A 14,082-nucleotide genomic window follows, 5' to 3' on the forward strand; every position below is an offset into this window, starting at 1 on the left:
TCCTGAGGCCTTGGCCTTATAATAGCTAAAAGTTTGCACCTCTTACCAACTTCTCACTATTTTCCCCACCCCTCAGGCCCTGGCAACCACTTTTCTACTCTTTGTTTCTAAGAGTTAGACTTTTTTTTTTTTTTTTTTTTTTTTTAAGATTCTACCTATCAGAGATAACATGCAGTATTTGTTTTTGTCTGTCTGGCTTATTTCACTTATCATGATGCCTTCAATGTCTATCCATGTTATCACAAATGGCAGGATTTCCTTTTTTCTCATGGGTGAATAATTCCATTGCTTATATATAACACATCTTTTTCTATTCATCTGTTGATAGACACTCAGATTGTTTTCATATCTTGGCTATTGTTAAAAATGCTTCATTGAACATGTGGGTACAGACACTTCTTCAATATCCTGTTTTCCTCTGGACATACTCAGAAATGGGACTGTTGGATCATATGTTTTAGTTTTAATTTTATGTTTTTCATAGTAGCTGTATCAATTTACATTCTTACCCACAGTACACAAGGATTCCCTTTTCTCCACATCCTCTCAACACTTGTTATCTTTTATCTTTTTTGATAATAGCATTCTAACAAATGTGAGGTGATATCTCATGGTGATTTTGATTCCTATTTCCCTGATGATTAGTGATGTTGAACACATTTTCAGGTGCCTTCTGTACATTTGTATGTCTTATTTTAATTGTTTATTTATTTTGGTATGTCTTCTTTTAAACTCATTTTTAATCTGACAGGACCAATTCTAAAGTTGCTGTTGTTTTTAGGAGTGTGTTGGTAACTGTTGTTTATTTATTTAATTTTTAGAGAGAGAAAGCACACAAGCAGGAGAGAGGGGCAGAGGGAGAGAAAGAGACAGAGAGAGAGAGAGAGAGAGAGAGAGAGAGAGAGAGGGAGGAGAGGGAGAGAAAGAGAAAGAGAAAGAGAAAGAGAGAGAGAGGAGAGAGAGAGAAAAATACAGAGCAGACTCCATGCTCGACTCTGGGATTATGACCTGAGCCAAAATCAAGAGAATGCTCAACTGACTAAGCCACCCAGGCGTCCCAGGGGTGTGTTGGTAATTCTTAGGTTTTTTTCTCTTCTAGTTTGGATTCTGATAGAAATTGCATTGCCTCTATTGATTATTTTGGGGAGAGCTGCTATCTTTATCTTCTAATCCATGGGCATGGTATATCTTCCATTTAATTAGGCCTTCTTTCATTCATAAATTTTATTATTAATTATACCTGGTAATTCTCATCTTCCAGTGTAACAGAATTTAATATCCATTTTGTTTAGTTTCTCTAGAGTCCCACAGATAGTCTTTGAATTTTTAATATTTAATAACATTTTTCTCCTTGTTCAAAAAGTTTGAAAAAAGAAAGTTTGAGAAATAATTTTTGTATCACCTATAAAGAATATAATGCCAATGTAATAAATTATCTAACAAGTGAGACAGGATGGGGTAAGCAGATTATTTGCTTCTCTTAAATTGGTATCACTATTTTGTGGGAAGTTTATTTCTGTAATATAATATATATATTTTTTGAAGCCAAATGGAAGTATGTTTTGGCTTTATATGCATAGTGTTTAGCAAATACTTTATTGAGTAATTCATTTATAATTTGGATTATCCATCATTCATTACCCTCTACCTTAATAGCACAACCAAAACCTGACAATGGCATGAATAATTAAGTAGTCATTATTAAGTAATCTGACATTAAGTAATATAAAAATGAATGTTTTAAAGATGACTTTTCATTTTCAGAAAGCTTCCTTAGAGAACAAGTAATATAACCTACAATTTTTCAAGAGAAAACAAAAATGTTTATGCCAAGTAATAAGCGTTTCTGTCCAAAATGGTATGGATATTGGTTCTTCATCTTATTCACTGTGGAAGGCTCAAGAACTTGACATATCAGTAATTACAGAATCTCCTGGGAAAACAAAAAGTAGTCTTAAATATTAGGAATAATCTAAAAGAACTAAAAATTACCTGTAGAGTACAGTTCATCATCCTTATTATGTAGTCAAACTGTTGGTGGTCTAATATAGCCCTGTTTTGCTGGACATGCAAACCCAGCTCATCAGTGAGACACTGTCTTGCTGCCTTTCCTTTAAGGGCTCTCAATGCAGCTGGAAGGGTCTGAGGACAAGAGAGGCAGAAGTGAACAAAACGAATCAATGCAAAAAAGTACTTTCAATCACACTAAAAATTCAAGTGCACCTTATCTATAAACCATTTAACAAAGTTATTAGAATTAAACTTCTAGCTTCTACAAGAGTTGATTTGTTATTAAGAACAACTATACATAAATATATGGGTTAACAGTTAATTTTATTTGTAAGCCAGCATAAAAAGAAATAGAACTGATTCATGTGATAAGTTAAAAAACAAAAAACAAAAAAACATTAACTTCACCTAAAAAAAAACAACAACTCAACAAAACTTTGGTTACCAAAACACTCATGACACTTAGACACCTCTTTTAATAACTGGCCACATCTTCATGGCAAGAATAGAAGGAAAAATTTAATGAAAATAAACACAGGTGACTTTATACCTTTACACTGGTTATTTAATCAGTTCTTTAATCACAAGTCAGTTTTAATTTATGACTAGAAAATTCTAAATCTCCCTTCCTCATTTCAATATAATAAAGGACTCAGATCAACAAATAGAAATGTCCAGATTTATGTATTAAAACTCTTTCATTTCATCACCCAGAAGAATGTCTCTTCCAGTTTATGAGAGCCTAGTTAATGTATTTTATATAAAATAGTAATATTGAGAGCCTAGTTAATGTATTTTATATAAAACAGTAATAAGCTTATTTAACTTTGAAAACCTAAAAAATACAGAACAAAGGAGCAACTAAGAAGGAAGGGAAGAAGTCTGAGAGAAAGAGGGCACAGTATTATTATAGGCAGGCACAAGAAATAGGATGGAAACCTAAAGCAAGAGAAGCAAAAGGAAGTCTGTGATACTTCAAGCATAAGAGAAAATGGAAACCAAAAAAAGTCAAAACCTAGAAAGGCTTGGGGTCATTTACTATAAGGGTAAAAATGTTACTCTTTTCATGCTTTAGCCTCCTGTAATAGATGTTCAGGGCTATAATGAGTCACTAAGAAAAGATTACGTTACATTTAGCATGTTTTATTTAAAAAGTCAAGAAAATGTGTTTTTTTAAAACACTGTTTTCAATAGCATCTCTTATGTTTATTCCAATAACATTATTATACTGGGAACACTGTAAACATTATGATTTTTTTAAGTTTATTTTTGAAAGAGAGAGAGAGAGAGAGACGGAGGCAGAGAGCCAGGGAGACACAGAATCTGAAGCAGGCTCCGGGTTTTGAGCTGTCAGCATGGAACATGACATAGGGCTTGAGCTCACAAACCATAATATCATGACCTGAGCTGAAGTCAGATGCTTAACTGACTGAGCGACCCATGAGCCTCAAGAAAATGTGCTTTAATAAGACCCATTTATTTTTTATTTTTTTTTATGAAATTTATTGACAAATTGGTTTCCATACAACACCCAGTGCTCATCCCAAAAGGTGCCCTCCTCAATACCCATCACCCACCCTCTCCTCCCTCCCACCCCCCATCAACCCTCAGTTTGTTCTCAGTTTTTAACAGTCTCTTATGCTTTGGCTCTCTCCCATTCTAACCTCTTTTTTTTTTTTTCCTTCCCCTCCCCCATGGGTTCCTGTTAAGTTTCTCAGGATCCACATAAGAGTGAAACCATATGGTATCTGTCTTTCTCTGTATGGCAATAAGACCCATTTAAATTGAATACCACTGTTTCTATAATTCATTACTTATTCTGACTAGATTCTTAGCAATAAATAAAATTATACTTAAAATGTTAAATTTCTAAGTAAAATAGGATTTAGTGAACAATGTTTAAGAGTTTGAGGAAAAAAATGACTACTAGTATTTCTCTGGTAGCCACATAACTAGGCTTGGCTAAGATTTTAAATCTTAGACTTGATTCACTTAAAATGATCAAAACGATCAAAGAACACTCAATAAAGACAAGAGATGGAATTAGAGGAGAGGTCATTTGGCAAGCTACACATGTAAATCTGAAAGGGAAATGATGAATGCTTACTTGGGAAAGATGGAATTTTATTACCTTTTCAGTCTCCAACGTTTTATTTTCAAATATGAAAGAGATGCAATTTCTAACAACTTCCAATCTCTGTGCACTGTTGAAAACTGTTGTCACCTTATCCATTATGGAGACTAATAGAGGAATATAAAGACAACACAAACAAATTAAACCTCTTTGGCAACTACAAAAGCAAGAGGAATATTAGTATTTACAGTTTATATGACTGTAACTATTTACATGACCAACATTTAGAATTTATTCTTTTCCCTGGTTACATGGCATTGGAGGTATTCCATTTTATTACTCTGATTACATATTTAGGTTTTGGAGGGTCAGGCTAGTCAAAGGCTTATAGAGGATAATATCACAGGATAGCTTCCAAAGATAAACTGAACTATTATGCAAATTAATTGATACTGCACAGTACAATTGTATAAGCAAAAGTAAGTATCTATTTTTTTAAGTTTATTTATTTTGAGAGCGTGCCAATGGGGGAGGGGCAGAGAGGGAGGGAGAAAGAGAATCCTAGGCAGGCTCCATGCAGCCAGTGCACAGAGCCTGACGCAGCAATTGAACCCACACCAAATGCCCCAATTTTTAACTTGAATTGTAAACAAACTGATAAAGTTTGGGGTACAGTATCATGAAAAAAGTAGCTAACATTTATATATGAGAGGACTACTAACAAAAAAAGAAGCTGATATTTCTAAGATATTACCAAAGGAAAACCACATATGACAAAAAAAATCAGATTCTACAACTGAGTAGAGGGGAACTGAAAAGACACCACACAAAAAGAGAAATCATTATGGCCCAAGAATTACTATATGAACTTGGGAGTAACTTTTTACTCCTATGAACTACGTACCAGTCACCTTTACCATAAGATTGAATAATTCTAGTCTAATACACTGGAAACCATCAAAACCCCAGAGGAGAAAGCAGGGAACAACAACCTCTTTGATCTCAGCCGCAGCAATTTCTTGCTTGACACATCTCCAAATGCAAGGGGATTAAAAGCAAAAATGAACTACTGGGACCTCATCAAGATAAAATCTTCTGCACTGCAAAGGGAACAATTGACAAAACCAAAAGGCAACTGACAGAATGGGAAAAGATATTTGCAAATAACATATTGGATAAAGGGTTAGTATCCAAAATGTATAAAGAACTTACCAAACTCATCACCTAAAAAACAAATAATCCAGTGAAGAAATGGGCAGAAGATATGAATAGACACTTTTCCAAAGAAGACATCCAGATGGCCAACAGACACACTAAAAGATGCTCAATGTCACTCATCATCAGGGAAATACAAATCAAAACCACGCTGAGATACTACCTCACGCCAGTCAGAGTGGCTAAAATGAACAACTCAGGAAACTACAGATTCTGGCGAGGATGTAGAGAAACGGGAACCCTCTTGCACTGTTGGTGGGAATGCAAACTGGTGCAGCCACTCTGGAAAACAGTGCGGAGGTTCCTCAAAACGTTAAAAATAGAACTACCCTATGACCCAGCAATAGCACTACTAGGAATTTATCCGAGGGATACAGGAGTGCTGATGCATAGGGGTACCTGTACCCCAATGTTTATAGCAGCACTATCAACAATAGCCAAATTATGGAAAGAGCCTAAATGTCCATCAACTGATGAATGGATAAAGAAGATGTGGTTTATATATACAATGGAATACCACTTGGCAATGAGAAAGAATGAAATCATGCCATTTGCAGTAATGTGAATGGAACTGGAAGGTATTATGCTGAGTGAAATAAGTCAGTCAGAGAAGGGCAGATACCATGTTTTCACTCATGTGGAACTTGAGAAACTTAACAGAAGACCGGGGAAAGGGAAGGGAGAAAAATAATTACAGAGAGGGAGGGAGGCAAACCATAAGAGACTCTTAAATACAGAGAACAAACTAAGGGTGGATTGGGGGGTTGGGGAGAGGGGAAAATGGGTTATGGACATTGAGGAGGGCATTTGTTGGGATGAGCACTGGGTGTTGTATATAAGCGATGAACCATGGGAATCTACCCCAAAATCCAAGAGCACACTTTACACACTGTATGTTAACCATTTTGACAATAAATTATATTTTAAAAAAATCTAGTCTAATACATAGGCTAAAATTACTTAAAATAAATTTACCTTATGAAAAGAATATTAGAAGGATATAAACCAAAGTAGTATTAGTTAAGAATGTTAATTTCACAAAGTACTGTATCATTGGTACAAATGATGTAGTATCAATCATTCTTAAGCCAAAAAGAAAGACCCCTTATATATTTTTTCTTTTTATTTATTTGAGTGTAGTTAGTTTCCGGTGTACAATTTAGTGATTTGACAAGTTTATACATTATGCTTTGTTTCCAAGTGTAGCTACCCTTTGTCCCATTACACTGCTATTACAATACCAAAGACTGCATTCCTTATGCTGTGCCTCTTATTCCTGTGACTTATTCATTCCAAAACTGGAAGCCTGTATCTCCTGTTCCCATTCACCTATTTTTCCCAACTCTCCCCACTTCCCTGGCAACCATCAGTTTGTTCTCTACATTTATAGGTCTGATATGTTTTTTTGTTTAAGAGCCCTTATATTTTATGGTTGCTCTTGGAATCTAAAGGCATAATCCCTTTACTTCCCCTCATACTTAAGAAGAAAGACTATCGTATCTTACTTATTAGCATCCCTTTCATTTCATCAATACAAAATCTTTTATCTTTCAAATCATTTTTTAAACTTTTTTTTGCAATAATTTTAAGCTCACCAAAAGTTACAAAATAGTATGGAGAAGATTCATGCACTCCTCAGTCAGCTTTTCCCATTGGTGACATCTTGCCTAACTAGAGTGTATTATCAGAATCAGGAAATCAATTGGCGCCATATAATAGACAATAAAACTCAAATTTTACTAGTTTTTTTTTTCAATTCATTTTTAATCATATGACACTGATATTCTTCATGACCATGATGGTTAAATAGATTATTACAAATGACTCTTCTATGAAATGCTCATTCTTAATTGTGTGCTCTGTTGCTTCCCACACATGTAGGTCAGTGGAATAGACTGAAATAGAAATTGTTAAGTAGGAAACTTCTTAGAGTCTCCAAATAATACCACATACTTTATTGAGCAACATCTTTAAGCTGTGTTTATAAACTTTTAATTCTAAAATCTCTTCAGCAACATTTTAAATTTTCTTTAGGACAAGCCATTAAAACATCCCACGTTTTCTGATAATAAGTCTGTTACCATGTGGGAATTATTGTTTTCCTTTGAGACTATGACTTAGTTCACTCAGAGAAGAAAGCTCTTCACTTGGAGTTACTGATACTTCAGACTGGCCAACCCCCCAGTTGTGGCGTTCTAATACTAGCTTTCTAACGTCTGATGACAACTCTGGTTTGTGGGCACTTGATTCCCAGGGCTTCCTTTCTAAGGCTTTGGCTTACCAATGCTAGTTCTGGCTCCCCTGAGGAATAGCTCGAAACTAATTAACCTCTCACAATGTGAATGCCTCCTAAGGTGACAGCAATTTTACACTCATGAAATGAGTATCATGTAAAATGAAACTTTCATACTGTTTAATTTTAGTACAAGGGAAATCCCGACTCTTATCAACTCAAATGAACCAGAAAGTTGGACAGAGGCCCCTGCATTCATTCATTCGTTCGTTCATTCAGATTTTACATGCAGGGCCAAATACTGAGTCATGTGTACCTCTCTCACTGATTACAGTGATATACTCCACATGCATCTAAAGAATGAATTTGATGTGGATTAAAAATGAAGAAAGTAAAGAGATCAAATGAGGATAATATTGCGACAGTTAAGGCTACAATTAAAGCAAATTAAACTTTATCAAACTTCATGTGGGTATTTAAAGAAAGAACTTGGTGTGCCTGGGTGGCTCAGTCAGTAATGTGTCTGACTTTGGCTCAGGTCATGATCTCACAGTGTGTGAGTTAGAGCCCTGCATCAGGCTTTCCGCTCTGAGCTCGGAGCCCACTTCCAATCCTCTGTCTCCCTCTCTCTCTGTCCCTACCCCACTTGTGCTTTTTCTTTCCCTCTCTCTCAAAAATAAATAAACATTAAAGAAAGAACTCAACTAGCTTATGATTATTAAAATAACCTGACTAATCCCTTCAAAAGATAATTATTCACCCTAATGTGTCTACCTTCTCCCTCTTCTTCTGTATGTGAAAGTTCAATCAACACTTGAGTAAAAGGTATTCTTAGGAAAATAATGGCAAATTAACATTACTAAATAAATAAATAATAAAAGTAGCATTAATATTACTATATATGTAATATAACATTAATGTTAACAATGTGTAATTATTAAGCTTACTATGTAAATATACAATGACTATACGGTTATTCATAAAACCACATTTACTTCCAGGTATGATAGAACAGTCTGTAGCAAACTAAAATTCCTACAGGAACAATTATAAAAGTCAGATAAAATGCAAAACGATCTATTTAAATGTAACAGATTGCTACAGAAGCACAAGGACTAGAGGACCTAAAATTCCAGAGAAGGAGAAAAAAGTTGGAGAGGTGAGTTAACACACACATCCAAATTTTCCCTAGGTGATCTACCAATTTTGGGTACAGATAGAAGACTACTGAGAATCCAGGCTTGAATCTGGCATATGGCTAGGCTGACCAAAAGTTTCTGGTGAAAGCTGAACTGACAAAAGTAGATGTGTGTCATGGTCTGCAGGTAAACCTCTAAAAGATCAATAAGCAAATGTATAAATAAAAAGTTAACAGAGATAAATTATGGAATAAGAAAAATAGTTTAGTAATCCAAAAGAAAGCAAGAAAGCAGGGGAAACATAAAACAGGAAGATTAAACAGAAAAAAAACAACCAGTAAACTACATTAAGGGCATTACTATATCAGTAATTATATTTACATAAAGATAAATAGTATATTAAGTAATATAAGTAATATACTAAGATAGACTGGCTAAAAAAAAAAAAACCACCACATGCTGTTTACAAGAGGTATACATTTTTTTTTATGTTTATTTGTTTTGAGAGAGAGAGAGAGAGGGTGAGCAGGGGAGGGGCAGAGAGAGAGAGGGAGACACAAAATCTGAAGCAGGCTCCAGGCTCTGAGCTGCCAGCACAGAACCCAACGTGGAGCTCAAACCCACAAGCTGAAGTGACCTGAGCTGAAGTCAGACACTCAACTGACTGAGCTACCCAGGTGCCCCTACAAGAGGCATATATTAAACATAAAGCCCTAGAAAATTTGAAAATAAAAGGATAAAAAAAGATAAACCATACAAATACTAAGCAAAGGAAAGCTGGCATAGCTATATAAATATCAAAGTATACTTTAAGGCAAGAAGTATTACTAGACACAAAGAGGAACATTTCATAATGATAAAGGGATCAATCACCAGGTTGCTATGATATATCAAATATATGTGGATCCAACAAATCATCTCCAAAATATATGAAGGAAAATATGGATAGAATTAAAATGAGAAATAGGTAAATTCTACTATTATCACAGGAGACTATAACACATTTCCCTCAAAAGCTGAAGAAGAAGAGATAAAAATCAGTAAAGAAAGACAACCCACAGAATGGGAAAAAAATATTTGCAAATTACATATCTGATAAGGGACTTGTATACAAAATATATACAGAACTCTTATGAATCAATAATAAAGAGACCAGTAGCCCATTTAAAAATGGACAAAGGATCTAAATACACATTTCTCCAAAGAAGACATAAAGAATGGTAAATAAGTAGATGAAAAGATGCTCTATAACATCAGTGTACATAGAGAATTCAGAATGCCCCATACATTGCTAATGGGAATGTAAAATGGTGCAGCTGTTTTAGAAAACAGTCTGGCAGTTTCTAAAACTATTAAACATAGACTTACCATATGACCCAGAAATTCCACACCTAGTGATATACCTGAAAGAACTGAAAACATATATCCATACAAAAACTTACACATGAATGCTCACAGCAGCATTCTGAAAACAGTAGTCAAAAAGTAGTCAAAAGTAGGCAAAAGTAGAAACAACCCAACCACCCACCTGTTGGTGAATGGACAACAAAACGTAAATATATATACTTACATATACATATACATATACATATACATATACATATACATATACATATACATATACACACACATACACACACACATATACACACATACATGTATACATATATGTATATCTCCATATGATGGAATATTATTCAGGTATAAAAAGCAATGAAGTACTGTTACATGCTACATGGATGAACCTTGAAAATATTATGCTAAATGAAGTCAGTTACAAAAGATCATATACTGTATAATTCCATTTATATAAAATGTCCAGAATAGGTAAATCTATAAAGATATAAAGATTATTGCCTAATGGTAGAGAGGAATGGTTTTGGTGGAAAATGGGGAGTGACTACTAATGGGTATGGGTATTTCTTTTCTTTTTTTTTTTACATTTATTTATTTTTGAGACAGAGAGGGACAGAGCATGAACGGGGGAGGGTCAGAGAGAGACGGAGACACAGAATCTGAAACAGGCTCCAGGCTCTGAGCTGTCAGCACAGAGCCCGATGCGGGGCTCGAACTCACGGACCGTGAGATCATGACCTGAGCCGAAGTCAGTCGCCCAACCGACTGAGCCACCCAGGCGCCCCCGGGTATGGGTATTTCTATTTGGCATAATGAAAACAATCTGATATTATGTAGTGAAAATGGTTGCACAACTCTGTGGATATGCTAAAAACCACTGAATGGTGCACTTATTGAGTTTTATGGTGTGTGAAATATAACTCAATATAGCTGTTTTTTAAAAAGAGAAGATTCTATAGTATAGCAGTTACATTAATGGTTACTGTTTGTGAGAGACAGTGAATGGAACAGTGTTTCTGGGTGTTAACAATGCTCTAATTCTGGTTATACAAGTTTGTTTACTTTGTAAAAATTCGTCAAGTGGCACACTTTCATTTTTGTGTCTTCTATCTTGATAAAAGGTTTACTTTTAAAACAAACAAAGAGACGGATACATACCAACAGGTGGACCTGCTGGCACAACACATTTCTTTTCCACTCGTGAAGCAGGAGGCGCATTTTGGTTCTTAGCAAGATTTTCCTGTATTAATTCCTGTACCCGAGTTTCATTAATTTTTGGGAAAGGCAGAATATGAACTCGCAAGTGGGATCCTTCTGTTGGGCGTGGAACTTTCTGGAATGCCATATGAGGGTTAGGATTCTCCTGCAATATCAAACAGGTAAAATTAGTCAGAAGTTGAAATACCAATGGAAGATTGCCAGGCAGAAAGTGGGAGCTCAAAGGGACAAAAACTGAAATCAGACAGATGAGTGATTATATATACATTCAGATACATGCCATAAAAGAGAGTAACAGAATCTTCTTAGGGGATCTATCAGCAGCATCTGATAATATAGCTGATCACTCAAACTCCTTTTCTATGAATACTTTCTCCATGTGGTTTCTAGGTCTTCTTGCTACATCTTTGTCTATTTTTTTATCTGCCTAATCTCTTAACTATGTAAAAACACCAGGGCTCAGACTTCGGGCCTCTTTTCTATCTACACTTATTTCCTTGGGGACAACTTCCATTCTCAATATTTCAACCATAAAAACACCAATGATCCATAAATTCTTTCCTCCAACTGAGCTTTCTCCTGAACGCCATATACGTATATTCAACTGCCTGTGCAGAGTATTTCCATTTGAATTTAAAATAACTTCTTGAGTCACCTGGGTGGCTCAGTCGGTTAAGCATCTGCCTTCAGCTCAGGTCATGATCTCATGGTTCGTGAGTTCAAGCCCCACATGGGGCTTTGCAATGACAGTGCAGAGCCTGCTTGGGATTCTCTCTCCCTCTCTCTCTGCCCTTCCCCTGCTTGTGCTCTCTCCCTCTCTCTCTGAGTGAATAAACTTAAAAAATTAAAAAAAAATAACTTCTTAAATAGATGTCCAAATGGCGCAATTACTCTTCCCCTCCTCCAAATCTGCTTTCTATAGTCTTCTCCACTTCAGTAAATGGCATATTTATTTTTCCTCTCAGGTGAAATGCTTAGCTATCTGTAATGCCTTTCTCCAACACTCAATCATCCATTCCTCTGCAAACTTTTTGGACTTTGCCTTTCAAATATGTTCCTAATCTGACCATTTTTCAACAACCCTATGGTTCAAGGCAACATCTCTATATTACCACAGAACAACAGTCTCCTGACTCGTCTCTCTGCTTCCATTCTCATTCCCTCCCTCCCTCTATTCTTAATACTGCAGACAGAGTGATCTAGTTAAAAGTATGTCAAACTATCACCTCAATACTCTGTTCATTCAAGTAGCTCTTTATCTTACTCAGAGTAAAATCCAAAGTTCCTAAAATAATTTACAAGGCCCCACAAGATCTGGCTTTCCTATAGGACTGTCCTGCTACTGTTTTCCTTCATTCTGCTCTAGCTACCCAGGCCTTCTTGTTCCAGCCTCAAGGCCTTTGCACTCAACTGTTACTTCTGCCTATCCCCCTACAATTTCAACAGCATCCTTTATTCCTTCCTGCATTTCTTTGCTCAAATGCTACCTTTCTTGCCCACCTTATCTAAAGTTATACCAATACACTCCCTATCCCTCTTATTATATGTTCCTCTTTAGCACTTACCATCTTCTCACATATTATAAATTTTATTTAACTTGCTTATTGTCTACCCTTCTCTTACAAAAATGAAGCTCCTTGAGGGCCAACATTTCAGCCAATCAGAAAAATATTCTTTGCCCTCTGCTGTATACCTGTTGCATCTAGAAACTGCCTGGCACATAGCAGGCACCCTAAACTACTTCCCACTATTTCATAATAAGTGGGACACAATGTTGAACACATACTAGGATTGCAATATTTGAAGTGAATATATCAGCTAATATTTTCATAGATCCTTAGGGCTGGCATAAATTTTTATCTTGCCACCCAGTTAAGGAGGATTATATTTCAAACACCACAGGTAGAATGGAATTCATCTTTTAATAACGTTCTCTAGGGAAAGATGTTTTACTGCCATTCTTAGACCAATTCTAGCATTTATTATCCTTTGCAACCAGAAAATTCCCTTTTCTTCTTGAACCTGTTATTTGTGTTGTAGATTAAGCTCAATACTACCCTATACTTTCTCCAGACAGTTAAAATGGATATCTGTCATCATCTACTAGAGCTACTCCCCACAATTCTTTATGGTTATATGGTCCAGACCCAGATAAAGAAAAGGTTCAGCCATGGCAGATGACATAGGTAGCATATCTCAGCAACACAATAATAATTAATACTCTTTTAAATGTAAAAAATCCCGAGTTCTAGTTTTTGTTCGACTCATGTGTGACGCTGGGAAAATAACTTTGCCTGAGGGACATCTTACAAGGTTCCTGAGAAGGTGAAATTAGTTATAAAATTTGTTCTTGCCAAAGTAACCCTTATATGCACTTTGTGTTTTCCCTTTGCATTGTTAGCAAAGGCAGGGGAAAATACATAAATAAATTCCTATGCCAAGTCTTCATGATCACCACTTTCTAAACTATACGCTGAAAAAATTGTTCTAAAATTATGCTTGGATTAACACCAACATCACTGGTCTATAGTTTCTGCAACTGTCCTTTTCAAAAGTAGTATGCTTGTTTTTGTTTTTCTGTTCTTTAGTCACAATGTCTAAGATATCTTCTCAAAGTTACAAATATCAATTTTCTAAAACTCACTGGCAGATTTTTTTTTTTCAGGCTGGAAAGGTAATTCATGTGGATTTTGAGGTCAGAATCAGAATCATTTAAGTACAGTCTTCATTACTTCTGTTTCTATTTATACTTATTTTCTTTATAATAAAATAAAAACTTAAAATATATTTTCCATGATGTAAATAATATTCATTGTAACAAATGTTAAAACATGGAA

The 14,082-nt window shown here is 35.4% G+C and overlaps 1 protein-coding gene across 4 annotated transcripts in view; it reads right to left on the minus strand.

Moving 5' to 3' along the window:
- SBF2 (SET binding factor 2) overlaps positions 1-14,082 on the minus strand; it is a 505,713-nt gene that overhangs the window by 184,012 nt on the left and 307,619 nt on the right. For all 4 annotated transcript variants that reach the window (XM_043580629.1, XM_043580627.1, XM_043580628.1 and 1 more), the window contains 3 exons: positions 11,186-11,390; positions 4,142-4,251; positions 1,993-2,142 (listed from right to left, as the gene is read on the minus strand). In XM_043580629.1, coding sequence (XP_043436564.1) covers positions 1,993-2,142; positions 4,142-4,251; positions 11,186-11,390 — 465 coding nt within the window. The remainder of the gene's footprint in view (positions 1-1,992; positions 2,143-4,141; positions 4,252-11,185; positions 11,391-14,082) is intronic.

The sequence above is a fragment of the Prionailurus bengalensis genome, chromosome D1 (assembly GCF_016509475.1).
Source record: "Prionailurus bengalensis isolate Pbe53 chromosome D1, Fcat_Pben_1.1_paternal_pri, whole genome shotgun sequence".
Classification (NCBI taxonomy): Eukaryota; Metazoa; Chordata; class Mammalia; order Carnivora; family Felidae; genus Prionailurus; species Prionailurus bengalensis.